The sequence below is a fragment of the Phacochoerus africanus genome, chromosome 2 (genome assembly GCF_016906955.1).
Source record: "Phacochoerus africanus isolate WHEZ1 chromosome 2, ROS_Pafr_v1, whole genome shotgun sequence".
Lineage (NCBI taxonomy): Eukaryota > Metazoa > Chordata > Mammalia > Artiodactyla > Suidae > Phacochoerus > Phacochoerus africanus.
In genome coordinates, this window is record NC_062545.1 from 227,258,472 (window position 1) to 227,274,391 (window position 15,920).

Here is a 15,920-nt window from a genome sequence, read left to right on the forward strand (position 1 = left end):
ATTTTTTATCATCCTTCAGAGCTCAGTTCAAATACCACTTTCTTTTTTTTTTTTTAAACAGCTGTACCTGCTGCATATCGAAGTTCCTAGGCTGGGGTTGAATCAGAGCTGCAGCTGCTGGCCACAGCCATGCGGATTTGAGCTGCATCTGCAATCCATGCTGCAGCTGAAACCTATGCTGCAGCTTGTGGCAATGCCAGATCCTTAACCCACTGATCAAGGCTACAGATGCAATCTGCATCGTCATGGACAGACACTATGTTGGGTTCTTAAGCCACTGAGCCACAAAGGGAACTCCAAATACCACCTCTCTGTGGAACTCTTCCTTGACTTTCTCCCCATGTTCCTTTCAAAGTATCTTTCACCTATTATAAACACTCTACAAATCTCCTTCAGTCTTATCCCAATAGTAATAATACTTGTGCAATAAGGGCCTATGTCCTTATATGTCAGCTGTACTGTGACATCTTTGAGGGCATGGCTGATTTCTATCTCTATCTGCATGGGATTTTGCATGATGTAGACATTCACTAAGTCTGTAGAATGAGTGAGTAGTGAATTAGTATGATCAATTTTCCAAGGTGATCAAAGAAAACACTTAGCTAAACTCTGGGGTACGTGTTGTACAAAGAAGGAACTGTACAGGCTTCAAGACAATCTTAAGAAGGAAAAACCTCTCTAAAAGAAAGAAATGAGAATAAAAAAATTTGTAAATATAAAATTTAGAAAACTAGATCTATGTTTTATAAAGATTAATGGTATTTTTCTTTTTTCAGTCATAGTAAGAGTGAGGAGCATGGAAGAAGGAAAACAAGCACGGCTGTGTGGCGTATTTTTTGTTTTACTGTTAATTTGACACATCTGAACCAAAGCATTCACAATAACTTGATATACTTTGAAGAGAATCATATACTATAGTCTTAGACATAACCACAGAACAAGCAGAACAATTAAAACTACATAAGGCCTTAAAAATATATCCACAGTGTGTATTATTTCAATATTCATTCATTTACAAATTAGACTACATACCATTAATTTTAATTTTATTTTTCTTTCATTGTTTTATTCAAGCAGGATTCATTCAAGGAAAGGCAACTTAGTTTTTGGGTGTGAGCTTCATTTTTTACTACATTGGTTAATATAAAAGTTATGTAATTAAATGTTTTCTTATTTTCTGCATCCAGGAGTGAATCCATGAAATTTTCAGAGAGTAATCCAAAACAATAGATCCTGTTCTTAAAAATAGTCAAAGTGAAAAGGGAACAAATAGCCAGTCTGTTGTGGTCTTAAAGAACATCTAATGGACTTTCAGTTTTTCTAATAACGACAGTACTGCATTTCTAAGAGATTAGTCAAAATTTAAAACAACATTACATACAAAATCATTCTTGAAGCTCTAACTGCCTTTTAAATTACTAAAATGAAAATTTTAAGTAGTTGCCTCACAGTACCAAAACTTATAAATCAAAACTAGTTAAAATTCAGTGCTATCATGACTTCTCATTTACAAGGTGACTAGTTGGTAAATTAACAGATGGCATGAAAATTAAGACTTATATCTTTTTTTTTTTAAAGGAGAGAATGTATGATAACCAGGAAATAGAGAAAATTCAATGTATTTTACAATAAAATAACCTTTTAAATCTCTATCCCTGTACAACAGGGTTTAGGTCATATCTAGTGAACTTCCATGTTTTCATACAGTTTATTCTATTATGAGTACTTGAATTATTTTAGATATACACTTTTTATTGACAGAATATTACATTTGTATACCAGATAAGATTTAGTACATTGAGATGTTTTAAAAATATTTATAAATTTGTTTCCAATATGCAAAAGCATTTGGCAATACTTTTACAGCATTTGATTTTACAGAATTAAAATTTCATACAGTACTCATCTTGATGTTTTAAAAAAAATTCACAGAAAAAATATAAATTACACAGCCTGACTGCATGATACTGTTATTTCCAGTTTCTAGTTTGGTAATTAAAACCTTCATTAAGTCTGTTAACAAATCATTACCTGTACATTTATGAAGGCAACTTACATGATTTGCAAACAAAACCTTCAGGTTTTATGTTATTTACCAAAGAGTGCAGTTCATCAAGAAAAGAAAACCCAGTATGCAAATTTACAGAATATTTTACAAATTTACCAGTTCCTGTGACACAAACTGTTTCAATCTTTCAAGGTACTGTCCATAAAGTTCCACATCATTGTGACCTGCCCCTTCAACCCAGAGAGGCTCCACAGGTCTTTGGCAACGCTCAAACAATGCGAGGCCATGTGAAAAGTCAATGACTTCATCTTCAGTCCCATGAATTATTAATACTGGAGAGGTTATCTTAGAGATTTTGTCAATACTGTAGGGAAACAGAAAGGGTAAAGAAGAAATTAAATATGAACACAATTTTTCTTGTGTGATATTAGATAATACAAACATCAGAATTGTCTTTAAATCAATTCAGGAGGGATGGATACCTCTTGGATATAAAATAAAATGCAAGTCATCTTTATATCACTACCTTAGGATAATCTGAAGATGTTAACTTCACACACTTCTGTTTTGAGGGAATCACCCATTGATTATAGTCGACCTCCTTCACCTTTCTATAATGCTGATGTTTTGAAGCACATAAGCTTAGGTTGCAAGGAAAGGAAGAAACCAAGGAACATTTCAATTATGTGCTAACTACATACCTCTCTGCACTCATACTTCCCTCCCTCCTAATAACTTACTAAAATGACAGCAAAATGCTTTTTGTTTTATTTTAGGGTATTGACTCACACAAATAGGAAGAATGTAACAAAATACAGTATTTTGGCCCTGGAAAGCAGATGAATGTGTGAGGTAACACACTAAATGTATAGGAGAAAATATAATTTTAAGAGGACAGAAAGGTAAAGTGAAGAACCAACCCAATTTATACCATGGAATACCCCAGAAGGCTAGGAATTGACATGGGGATAAAGGCAGGTGATTTAAATCTATAGAATTCGTTCAAAGTCTGTTTAAGAAGTAGTTAGGCCCTACTCCCCCAGATTCTTTCCTCTTCCTTTTGCAGCTGAGTAACTGCCCTCCACCCTTCAGGGCAGAGGTATCATAAATAGCAAGTAAACATACACAGTGGCTGCAATGAACCCATTTTCCCTACCAGGCTCCCAGAATGCTGGCAGCCTTCATCCTCTCAGCAGTAGTTAGTTTTAGGGATTCTTCTCAGAAGGAGCCTTTTTTGGAGAATATATCTAAGAGGAAAGATGCAATATAAATACTGACATAGTCCCCAACTAACTGGCTTGACCAAATCACTGGATAGTGAAACTCAAGACATTAAGCCTTAATCACCTGCTTCAGGCCAGCTCTTTAGTTCCTTAACTCTTCCATGTGAGGACACAATCAAAAATTATCAGACATCAGAGGAGAACACTTTAAATATAGGACAAGGATCAAAACAAATAATGAAAAAGGGCAACCTGGAAGAAGCAAACAATACAAAAAAGAAATCTTACAAATAACAACTCTTATACATAAAATGATAGAATCTTGAAAAAGAGGAAAGTAATCTATGAAGTAACCCAAGGCTGTTTTTGGTAGGGAAAAAAATGCTTGAGTATAATATTGCTATCAAATGTCCAATAGTGGAGGAAATAAAAAAGGAAATGTATGTTCTTTTTCAAACAATTTACTGTTAGTTTTGCTCTCCATGGTGTAGCTAAAATGAAAGGAGTTAGACAGATATAACTTGGCAGTAGTTTACCGCAAATATCTCCTTATTGTTCCAACCATTCAGCTAGACAGTATAATGCATATACCTTCCAATCTACCATTTTCTAAAACAAAAACAAATCCCCAATAAATACAAAAACCGAAAACCTCCCAAAGCTGCTCTAGTGATAAGATCGTATGTTCCCATAAGCTTCCCTCTCAAAGTAACCACTTACTGGCTAAGAAAAATATGTGTTTTTAAAATGACCCTTGCTGTTTTTATAAAGAACTAAGTGGTGACTTGGCCTTTGACCCATCTATCATTCACAAAAAAACCCTTGTATTGCTGCCAACTGGAGAAAGGAAACGAGACTGAAATTTGCCATCCTCTTCTTGCCTTCTCCCTTTCTTTGAGAAAAATAGGCCATCATTTTTTTTACAGTGAGAAAGAGAAGATAGCGGGAACTTCCATCCTGTGTCGAGAAGCATGAAGAAAAGTATCCCCTCTTTTAATTTGTCTAATGCTTATATTTGCATACTTTGTGGGAGCAATATTTATTCTGGTTCATTTTTTTTGTCTTTTGAGGGCCGCTCCCGCGGCATATGGAGGTTCCCAGGCTAGGGGTTGAATCAGAGCTGTATCCACCGGCCTAAGCCAGAGCCACAGCAACGCGGGATCCGAGCCGTGTCTGCAACCTACACCACAGCTCACGGCAACGCCGGATCGTTAACCCACTGAGCAAGGGGGGGGATCGAACCCATAACCTCATGGTTCTTAGTCGGATTCATTAACCACTGCAATGGGAACTCCTTATTCTGGTTCATGTAAGATTTAACATTTTTTGCAGTTTTAAGATTTAACATTTTATTTTGTAAATCAGGTATCATTCAACATCATTCACTTGATTTTATGAACATGTATCTGTTTTATGTTTCCTCTACTTGTTTCTCTTCTCCAGTGTTAAGAAAGCATCTCACTATCATCCATTAGCAGCTCAAGTCAAACACCTGGGCATTATATTCAAGTTATTTTCTTTAGTATCCTACATACAGTCTGACATTCAGTTCTATGAATTTTATTTCTCGAATTCTTACTTTTGTCTCCAAAACTAGTGCTACTACATGGGGCTTAAGGCACTTAGCTCTTTTCACCTGGGGTACCATGTCTTAAACATTTCAGTTTTCTGTCTGGTATCCTGCCACTACTCTCCTCACAAATTAGTTTTCACTATTTTTGTAATATATGTAAAATAGGAGCTCACGGCTGAGTGAACTGTATCATGAATACCTTAAGTGATGGAAAAAAATTCCCTCAAAAGTTTCTTTGAATTAAACTTTTTGAATATTAAGACTTACTTTGGGAATGCATCAAAACAGTAGGTCTTCTTGGTATCAGGAAAAGCAACTCGCATTCCTGAGGTCAAAGGAGAATGAAGAATAACAGCAGCACTCTCATACCGAGCAGCAAGATCCACAGATGGTACTGTCCCTATACTTTGGCCATATATAATCACATTTTCAGGGCGAATGCCATATCTACAAAGTTAAGAAGTTAAAAAAATAAAGTCAGACTGGTATGAAATATTCAATTACCAAGGACTCAGTCTTATAAAAAATGACAAATGACTTACACAAAGTTAAATTTTTAAAATATAATTTTTAGTTATCTTTATCATATTTAATGCTACAATAAAATCTATATCCTTCACTTTCTTTTTTCCTTTTTTGTCTTTTGTCCTTCTAGGGCTGCACCCAAAGCATATGGAGGTTCCCAGGCTAGGGGTCTAATCAGAGCTGTAGCTGCCGGCCTACACCAGAGCCACAGCAATGCCAGATCTGAGCCACGTCTGCAACCTACACCACAGCCCATGCCAACGCTGGATACTTAACCCACCAAGAGAGCCTGGGGATTGAACCCGCAACCTCACAGTTCCTAGTTGGATTCGTTTCTGCTGCGCCACGACGGGAACTCCATTCTTCAATTCTTTCATCAGTTTCAATTCCATCTTTTGGAAAACTAATGGCTGAGGTTTCTTAAAATTTTAATCTTAAGTAATGAATTTATTAAATCGTTTATGCAATTCAATGTAGCATGTTACTGACTAAATTTGGAACATATTATATTACTACTATTTTAATGGATTGATTTTTAATGGATATTTAGTATTTATTTTCCATTCAATGTAACAAAGGTTTATTTCTCTAGAAATCAAAAATGGCTCAATTTATTTTCTAAAGTCTGTAACAGTGATGAAAATGCTACATATAGTATGGAGTGAATAAAATATATGTTTTAACCAAGAAAATTATTATTTTTCTTGACATTTATGATTATTTACCCATAGAAATGGACTAATAATTGAAAAGATCAACAGATTAATTCCAAAATACCAAATGGTTCAGTTAATTATGAACAGACTTCATGATAAAGATCAAGAGTACTGTTATGCTTCTTTTAAAAATGCTTCAGACTTAAATGGGAATTCACTGACTCAATAATATTGTAACAAGGTATTGCTACTTGTTTACAATGTAATTGTCCTAACTATAAACTACTGCAAATGTGAAGTACTATAAGAATTAATGAAAGTGGGATTAAGGGCTAGACTGACAACAAATATGTCATTTCACTTTAGTAGTTTGACAACAGTCACTCCGAGATGTTAAGGTTCGTTTGCACAATAGCTTTCACTCTTTTGAAAAGGTAATACAGCTTTCTAAGTATCTGAACATTCACCAGGAAAGAGAAAGACAAATCCCTAGGGCTCTTTCCAGAGGCAGAGGGCTATCTGATCTATCTGGGTAGTAACAGACTTCCCCATGGTTTTTTCCAATCAGTCTTACACAAGCATTTGGACCATGTCCCAGAGACTGGGTTCCATTTACTTCAAATTCACTTTAAATGTAACTCAACTCAGAAAAGCTTTTTTGGAGTTTTCTTGTAGCACAGTGGGTTAATTTAAGGATGCTGCATTGTCATTGCAGTGGCTTGGGTCACTGCTGTGGTGCAGGTTTGATTCCTGGCCTGGGAACTTCCACATGCCACAGGCACAGCCAAAAAAAAAAAAAAAAAGAGAGAGAGAGAGAGAGAGAGAAGCTTTTTCTTTGCAACAGACCTAGCTCCATAGGAGTGAAGAAATTAGGAAAATGAACATGTGCAGCATCAGCATAACTCCTGAGGTTGCATGGATGCTGTTAGTTGAGTAACAGCACTGTTGGTGGCAAAGATGAGTTTTAGGCTAAAGCTAGCAAGGGCAAGGCTCCAGAGAAGCAGAAGCAGCTGCCAATTTAGCATCAGAAGACTCAAAGCAGTAACAGAATTTCAGAATAGTACAAGGTAGAAAGGACTTTTGAGACCATCTGATTTAGGTCGGCTGCTAACTGAGCAGATGTTCAAAGTCAGAGTAAGTTAGTGGCAGACCTAAAATTAGAATCCAAGTATCCTGACTCCCAGTCCAGTGCTTTTTCTATTATAGCACACAGTTAATGAGCTCAAAGGCTGTGGTGGAAAGGCAGTATAGTGAATATTTGTCTCTTATGTTTTGTTGATCCATCATTAAGTTCAGAAACGGGTTATTAAATATTCAATTATTATTAAAAGGAGGTTATTCAAATAATAATTATTTAAGTTCATTATTTCTCCCTTGCTGGTTACTTAAGTTCTAACTTTTTACTTCAATCAAGTAAAGGAAATGAAAGGCATCAATTTTAATTATACACATTTTCTTAGATGATAGAATTCAAGAACTGGAAAGGATCTTGGAGATAATTTAACTCAACCTCTTCATTAAACAAAGAAACAGAGGCTCAGAAAAATTAAATAAATTTCCCAAGACTTTCTACACTTACTAACTCTTCCAACCATACTTAGTGTTCAACATAAGAAAAATTCAAAGTCTGAAACTCTATGCTAAACTAGTATGTGGGACTATTTAGCAATTTATCTATTCTGGTCCTGTTCCCCATTCATACTTCTCAAGTGTTTTAAAAGATTAATTAACCAAGATGACAAATCACTTCAGAAAGCTTTCTTTAAATTGATATCTGATACGATTATTTTTTCATTTAATGATTTTAATTTTTTTCCATTATAGGTGGTTTACCATGTTCTGTCAATTTTCTACTGTACAGCATGGTGACCTAGTTATAGAAGTCCAATGTGCTATCCATTGCGCCACAGAGCCACCCTGATATCTGATAAGATTTTAAAAAAGCAAAATAATAAAGCTGACCACTTATAAGAGGGTATTCTTTTACATAAACATAGAAAGAACACTTAACTGGATACTAATATGTTTTGCTTGAATAAAATCATACTTTTGTGTTACTTAGAAGCACTAACAGGAGTTCCCTGGTGGTCTACTGGCTAGGACTTGGCACTTTCATTGCTGCGGTCCAGGTTCAATCTCTGGTCTGGGAAATGAGATCTGACATCAAGAGGCTGCATATTGCAGGCAAAAAACAAACAGACAAACAAAACAAACAAAACTACTACTAATAAAGGCTATCTGCTTTAAATTAGCAAACACCCCCCCCCCCCAGTTTTAGGGCTGCAGGTGAGGCACAAGGAAGTTCCCAGGCTAGTGGTCGAATATGACCAGCAGCTGCCATAACAACATGGGATCCGAGCTGCGTCTGTGACCTACACCAGATCCTTAACCACTGAGTGATGCCAGGGATCAAACCTGCATCCTCATGGATATTAGTTGGGTTTGTTACTGCTGAATCACAAGTCAGGAACTCCTAACTTAGCACTTTTAAAACTATAGTAATTCACTGAAATTACACTTTAAAGGAGTGAATTATATCTCATAAATCTGTTATTAAAAAGATTATCATACTTTGCTGACAGGTAATATACTATGTTCAATTGGCTGACTGAAAGTGGGTACTCATTTTTGTTTGTAGGCCTGAGGGGACTGACATTAGAATAACTGAAGCATATTTTGAATGTGGTCATTTAAGGCAGCTTAAGTTTACAAATTTTTACCATCCTGTACCTGCCTCCCTCCCATTCCTAAACTCCTTACCTACTATTTACCATCTTTTTTTTCTTACTTGTCAGATATATGTTTTCATATCATTTCAGCTGACATAAGAATCCCCTTTATACAGAACTCTGCTATGAGACCATAGTTTTATTATACATCTTGGAGGGCTAAATGTTTCTAAAGATAATTTCTAAAAAAATTTATACCTACTAATGAATTTGAGGAAGTTATCTTTAACTAACTGAAACCATTAACATTTAAGCATTAAATGGTTAGCTTTTTTTTATGCCCTTTAGCTTCAGTCTCAAATACTCTGGAAGTCAGGTAGCTTATCACTGTATAATGAGGAATAATTTATATTAAGATAACTTTCTTTTTAGTATACATTAACTGTCTGATGAGAAAATACACTAAAGTATACAAAACTGCAACATTTTTCAAGAAAAATTTATAAGTATCTTTGTGACTAGAGAAGATTGATGCAACTTCTATTTATTAGTTTTTAATTATTGTGTATATGCAAAACCTTATTTAACAAAAACAATCCAACCTCTTACTGTTAATGATCAAGTGAATGATTAGCTAAATCACGGTTTTCCCTCATTCCCTTGAAATGTTACAACTATGAATAAACATTTTTATACCACACTCCAAGAAGTTTTAAAACCAACCATTTTTCATTGGCTGAAATTTTTAAGAAAATCATACACACGACCAGTCGAACTCTTTTATGCTATTATACAAAATTTAAAATTACAACCTGAAAGTGTAACTCTTCTATGTATATATTGGTAAATATAATCTCTATTGAGTACCTCAAGATGTGTTACAAGAACAGATTTTATTCTTGTCTTATAAAAGACAATTTTAGTAAACCAACACAAGTGTGGAAAACAACTCACAGTCATCATTTACCTTGTCCTAAGAGCAAGCCAAGCAGCTTCTATGTCTGCATAGAGGTTCTTCTCTGTTGGTTTCCCAGAACTTGCACCATATCCAGAATAATCATATGAGAATATATTACAATTAATCCGTGATCCCAGTCCTATGTAAAAGCTGCTCATCTGACCAAGATCAACAGCATTTCCATGTGAGAAGAGTAAAGTGTATTTGGCATTGGGTGAGCAACGAACAAACATGCAGGCAATTCTGTTGCCTTTACTGGTTCTAGTCATGAAACACTCAATAGCATCTTTTTCTCTAGAAGAATATTGCCAGTCTGCTCGTTCTGACAGGTGTAAAGTCCAGCGGCTTCCACTTTCATCACACATCAGAGTGTAAGTTGGATCAGGTGGCAAAAATGCTAATTTTGAAGCAATTTTCCCCGGACATGGTGGACAGCAGAAGAGGCAACATAGCTCACTAAATGAAAGATTATTCATCTTCTGAAAAAGAAAAAGTCATTGTTTTAATCAGTGAATGCACATTCTGCATTTGCATACAATAGAAAGTTAAAAAAAAAAAGATACCAAGTAAATTCTACTAGTGGTCAGTGTCTACTACTATTACCTGAAGTATGTTTCTCTAAACAGATTTTTTGGTATCTTTCTATAAATACTTAAATCCTGAAGTAAGGCAAATATTCTTGACCAGGAGATAGACTCAAATACTATGTGACATATTTCAAACAGCGGTGATATTTTATAACATTTAACCAAAATATGAAAAATACTCTTAGTAGAGAATAGAGGTAATATTTATTTCTCCACAAATAATAACTTAAGAGGTATGCACATATGTAATTATTGCCCAAATAAAAAAGGCATTATTGTGGAAAAAGATAAAATCTGCTCAAGGAAAATTTCCCAAATGGTTAGATGAAAATGAGCATAACATCTGAAGTCAGAGAAAGCTGGAGTAGCACTTACTAGCTGTGTGCCCTCTGGGAAATTATTTACCTTTTTTTCTCTTTTTTTTTCTTTTTACAGCCGCATCTATGGTATATGGAAGTTCTGGGGCTAGGGGTCAAATTGGAGCTGAATCTGTGACATACACTGAAGCTTTCAGCAATGCCAGATCCTTAGCCCACTGAGTGAGGTGAGGGATCAAACCTGCATCCTCATGGACACTATGTTGGGTTCTTCTTCTTCTTTTTTTTTTTAAAATATAATTATTTTTATTTTTTTTTCCCATTATAGCTGGTTTACATTTTTCTATCAATTTTCTACTGTACAGCATGGTGACCCAGTTACACATACATGTATACATTCTTTTTTCTCACATTATCATGCTCCATCGTAAGTGACTAGACACAGTTCCCAGTGCTATATACGTTGGGTTCTTAATCCACTGAGCCACAATAGGAATTCCTTTTTAACTCTCATTGTCTTCATAAAAATAAGGCCAATGCCTTTACTAAACAGAATGGTTGTGAAGAACAAATACAGTATCATTAAGGCGTTTAACACAGTAACAGGAGTTTCCATCGTGGCGCAGTGGTTAACGAATCCGACTAGGAACCATGAGGTTGCGGGTTTGGTCCCTGCCCTTGCTCAGTCGGTTAACGATCCGGTGTTGCCGTGAGCTGTGGTGTAGGTTGCAGACGCAGCTCAGATCCTGCGTTGCTGTGGCTCTGGCGTAGGCCGGGGGCTACAACTCCGATTCGACCCCTAGCCTGGGAACCTCCATATGCTGCAGGAGTGGCCCAAAGAAATAGCAAAAAGACAAAAAAAAACAAAAACAAAAACAAAAAACCCCCCACAGTAACAGCTGTATAGTTGGCACTTTCAAAAATGGTCCACTTTCTCCTATTTTTTTCCCATCAATACTCAGTATTTTTTAAGTATCCATAGCTCATATTAAGTCAGGAACAAAAATAAGTACTACTTGTTTGCCATACTAGCATTTCCTTCTAATTATCCTTCCCCAAATTCCTATCTTTTTTAGCAGTAATAGACCATTGCTTAGTTTTAGGAAAAAGGCATTCAAAACAAACACTGTCTAGAGGTTTGGTGGCACCTAATTTTCTCCAGAAAACTCTAAACAAAAGGATAGAAAAAAGGCACCTTGTTATATATACAAAAAAAAAAGAGAGAAGCAATCACTTCAGAAGAGTGACTTAAGAGTTGACAAAATATGGAAAGAAGGAATGCCTTTTTCATTAAATACCAATTCAAAATCTGGTTTATATTGTTTAATACAAATGTATTAATTTTCCAGTGTAAACTAATTAGATAGAAAGAAGAAGCAGAAACAGCCAAGATAGAGAATAGGAGTGACATAAAAGTCTTTAAAAGATAAGTAGGGGAAAGGCAGAAAAATGTCTCTTGACTAATGGGAAACACGTTTACTATTCTATCTTTATTCCTTTTCAGTCTTCGAAATAAATACAGACTGAATAAGTTAATACTCTGGCTGGAACAAGAGTGAGAACAGAAATGACAACTCAGTCATTATCATCTTTAGTGATAATTCTTATCGGTTTGATGAAGTATAGTGTTGAGAAGAATTCTGAGGGTATGCCCAGGGCTTGGCAGGCAAAAAATATGTGCTAAATTACTGACACCTACTACACAATTAGGCTACAAATTATCAACTTGGTCAGGAGCATAAAGGATGTGGTGAAGATGGCAGAGAAAGGAGTTCGAAGCGTCAGTCCCAAAGGAGATGACCTGGAAAAACAAGATGAGGCAGAAGGTACACTGTCTCAGGGCTACCTGTTCATGATCTGGCTACTGCTGTTTCTCATCCTCAATTACCTTACATGCTTTCAACTGCTGACCCTCACCAGCCTATTAAAAGCTCCATTAATAAGTATATAAAGCTAGACTATGTTCCAATAACTTACCTCTTGAACATGAAGACTTTTATATAACGTAACAAAGTAATTTTGAAATAAACCTGGCTGACAGAATATATATATAACGCTGCAGAGATGCTTCTTGGGATGAATGCCAAAGGAAAGTAACAAGAAAAAGCTGCAGTACCAGGGTGAAGACTAATGAAAGATAACCAGAGCTTCTTATGCAGAAGAAATTATTCCCACCCCCACTGCCTCAAACCAAAATAACTGGTATCCACTTAATAACAAAAACTTGCAATTATCGCTTCCTAAAACAGGTCTGATATAGGGCAGCAACACATACTTGCTTAAAAAGTTATTCTCTCCTTTAGTGTGTGAAAAAAATTCACAATAGAAGATTTAAACAAAATAAACCTAAGTTTTAGTATGATCAGAGCTGAGTAAATTTCTGAGGGAGAATCTCATTCTCGATAATTCACTGAAATATCTAGTTGAATTTAGATAATTTAAATCCAATTTGTTTCATATAACTTAATCTGAATAGTTTACTAGTTATTTCTTGGCAACAAAATCCTGAAAAGACACAATCTAAGATGGAAAATGATAGACTACTGAGAGGACATAAATGTCACACAACAAATAATTTATAGCAGAATTTTTGGATGAGACAAAGCAAGGATTTAAAATAGTTATAATAAACCTGTTTAAGGAGTTTTGTCATGGCTCAGCGGTTAACAAATCCGACTAGCATCCATGAGGATGCAGGTTCAATCCCTGGGCTTGCTCAGTGGCTTAAGGATCCGGCATTGCTGGGAGCTTTGGTGTAGGTCGCAGGCTACAGCTCCAATTCCACCCCTAGCCTGGCAACCTCCAATATGCTGCAGGTGTGGCCCTAAAAGACAACAAAAACAAAACCCACAAAAACTTACTTAAAAAGAGAGCTAGAGAGTGAGACAGACATACTGACAGAAAGACAGAGGGTGAGAGGAAGAGGAAGAAGGGAAAACTTAAAGATGAAACAGAAAAAAGTGTCAGAAAGAAAAATCTAACTGGAATCCCTGGTATAAAAAAATCAGTATCTGAAATAAGAATTAAACTGATGGGTTGGATACAAGTATTGATGACAGTTTAAGAGCCTATAAGTGAGCAGGAAAATAAGGCTGAGGAATTTCCAAGTATAGAATTTTTCAGAGAGAGAGAGATGAAGAGATGGAAAATACAAAAGAAAATGGAAGGAGGATATAAATAGAAATACCAGCATCAATACAATAGGAGTCCCCTCTAAACAAGAGAGGAGAAAATAAAGACAATCTAATAATTTTTCAGATTTAAAGACAGAAAATTCAGATTTTTTTTTTTTTTGGTCTTTTTAAGGGCAGCACCCATGGCACATGGAAGTTCCCAGGCTAGGGTTGCACTGGAGCTGCAGCTGCTGGCCTACACCACAGCCACAGCAACATCAGATCTGAGCCTCGACTGAGGCCTACACCACAGCTCACGGCAATGCCGGATCCTTAACCCACTAAGCGAGGCCAGGGATCAAATCTCTGTCCTCATGGATGCTAGTCAGATTTGTTTCTGCTGAGCTACAACGGGAACTATCCAAAAATTCAGATTGATATACCCCAGAATGCCAAGTAGATATTTAAGAAAACTTACAGTAAATACAAAAATTGCCAGAAACAAAAATCTGCAAGTTTCCAAAAGGAAGAACAGGTTACCTACAAAGAAACAAGAATCAGATGAACATCTGACTTTTCAACAGCAACATTAGCAGTCAGAAGACACTAGAGGGATAGTTTAAGTTTTTTAAGTTTTAAAATAAGTTTTAAGTTTAAAATTATTAAAATTTACAAATTTTAAGTTTTAAATTAAGGGCAGATATCAATAAAACAGACAATAGGAAGCGAAAGAAATTAACAGACCCGAAAACTGGAATTCTTAAAAAAGGCTTCCAATACTACTAACAACAACTAGCAGTTAACTGAGCACTTATTGTCGGGCATTGTTCTAAACACTTTTCAAACATTAATTCATTTAATCCTTTAAATAACCCTCTGACACAAAGACTATCCACCACATCCCCCTTTGGCCATGACTGTGGCATGCAGAAGTTCTTGGGCCAGGGATTGAACCCATGCCACAGCAGCTACCTGAGCCACAACAGTGACAACACTGGATCCTTAACCTGCTATGCCACCAGGGAACTCCTACACCCATTCTGCAATTGAGAGAACAGAAGCACAGAGTAGTTGTGTAACCTGCCAGGGGTCATAACAGCTGCTAAGTGGTAGAACTAACAAGTGGCAGAATGACTTTGGAACCTGAATTCATAACCACTGTTTTTATGGGAAGAATACTCAGACAAGATTTACCAAGAGAAAAAGGTAAGCAAAAGCCAAACTACTAAATGAAATAGAGGAGTTCCTGTCATGGCTCACTGGTTAACGAACCCAAATACTGTTTGTCTAGAGCTGTGGAGTATGGAAGAGTTGGGAAACAATGGCTAAAGAGTACAGGGTTTCTTTTGGGATAATAAAAATGTTCTAAATTTGATTTGGGTGGGAGATGCATAATTTTGTTAATATATTAAAACCATGGAATTGTGCATTTTAAATGTCAATTCTATAGTATATGAATTATGTCTTAATGAAGCGGCTGGAAGGAAGGGAGGGAGGGAGGAATGAAGAAAGGAAGGACAGACAAGATAAGGCTAGACTATACTAGGGAAAGCTAAGGTAACCTTTTGCAAAGAAATAATAAAATTATGTAATTATTTCTGGGGTAGCTGGGAATTTTGCTTCCCAGGTATTAGGACAGACTACACAGAGCCAAAGTAATAAAGACAGACTAGTGATGACACAGAAACAAACAGACCTAGTAACAGAAGACATAGCTTACAAACAGACCTATGTATAAATGAAAATCTCCTATGACATGGAGTTTCTCAAAACATTAGGAAAAGATGGATTCCTTAGCAGATTTTGCTGGGAAAGCTTATCACATAAGCAAAAAAGTACTTGGAATCTTGGAGGTATAGACTATTGGGTATAAGACAGGCTTAAGGATGTGCAGTATAATATGGAGAATATAGATAATATTTTGTAATAACTATAAATGGAAAGTAATCTTTAAAATTGTATAGCATTTTTAAAATTAAAAAATTCCTCTCAAGTATGTAGAACACAAACTCCAGATGGATTATCAATCCAAAAGGGAAAATTGATACAACATAAAAAAATCCATGAAGAATAAAGCAGTGGCAAATTTAGCTTAATTCAAATAAAGGATTTCTATTCAGTGAAAAATGCTTTGGGAAAGATGATTTCTTCACCCAAAACTGTCAGAGGGTTAATATCTAAAATAATAACCTTTTACAAAAACAAGAAAATAAAAGATAACTCAAGAGAAGAAATGGAAAAAAATCTATGAATAGGCAATTTATAGAAGGATATACAAGGCTAACAAGTAT

General features: G+C 35.8%; 1 protein-coding gene across 2 annotated transcripts in view; it reads right to left on the reverse strand.

Annotated features, from left to right (window-relative positions):
• Positions 1–825: 825 nt before the first annotated feature.
• The window catches only part of ABHD17B (abhydrolase domain containing 17B, depalmitoylase), a 42,492-nt gene continuing 27,397 nt past the window's right edge, over positions 826–15,920 (reverse strand). Inside the window, exons 2-5 of one of the 2 annotated variants that reach the window (XM_047767771.1) lie at positions 14,108–14,169; positions 9,622–10,091; positions 5,072–5,251; positions 826–2,372 (exon numbers count right to left, since the gene is read on the reverse strand). In XM_047767771.1, the coding sequence (XP_047623727.1) occupies positions 2,153–2,372; positions 5,072–5,251; positions 9,622–10,088 (867 nt within the window). In that variant the 5' untranslated portion in view covers positions 10,089–10,091; positions 14,108–14,169 and the 3' untranslated portion in view covers positions 826–2,152. The remainder of the gene's footprint in view (positions 2,373–5,071; positions 5,252–9,621; positions 10,092–14,107; positions 14,170–15,920) is intronic. The other variant, XM_047767772.1, reaches the window with a different exon arrangement.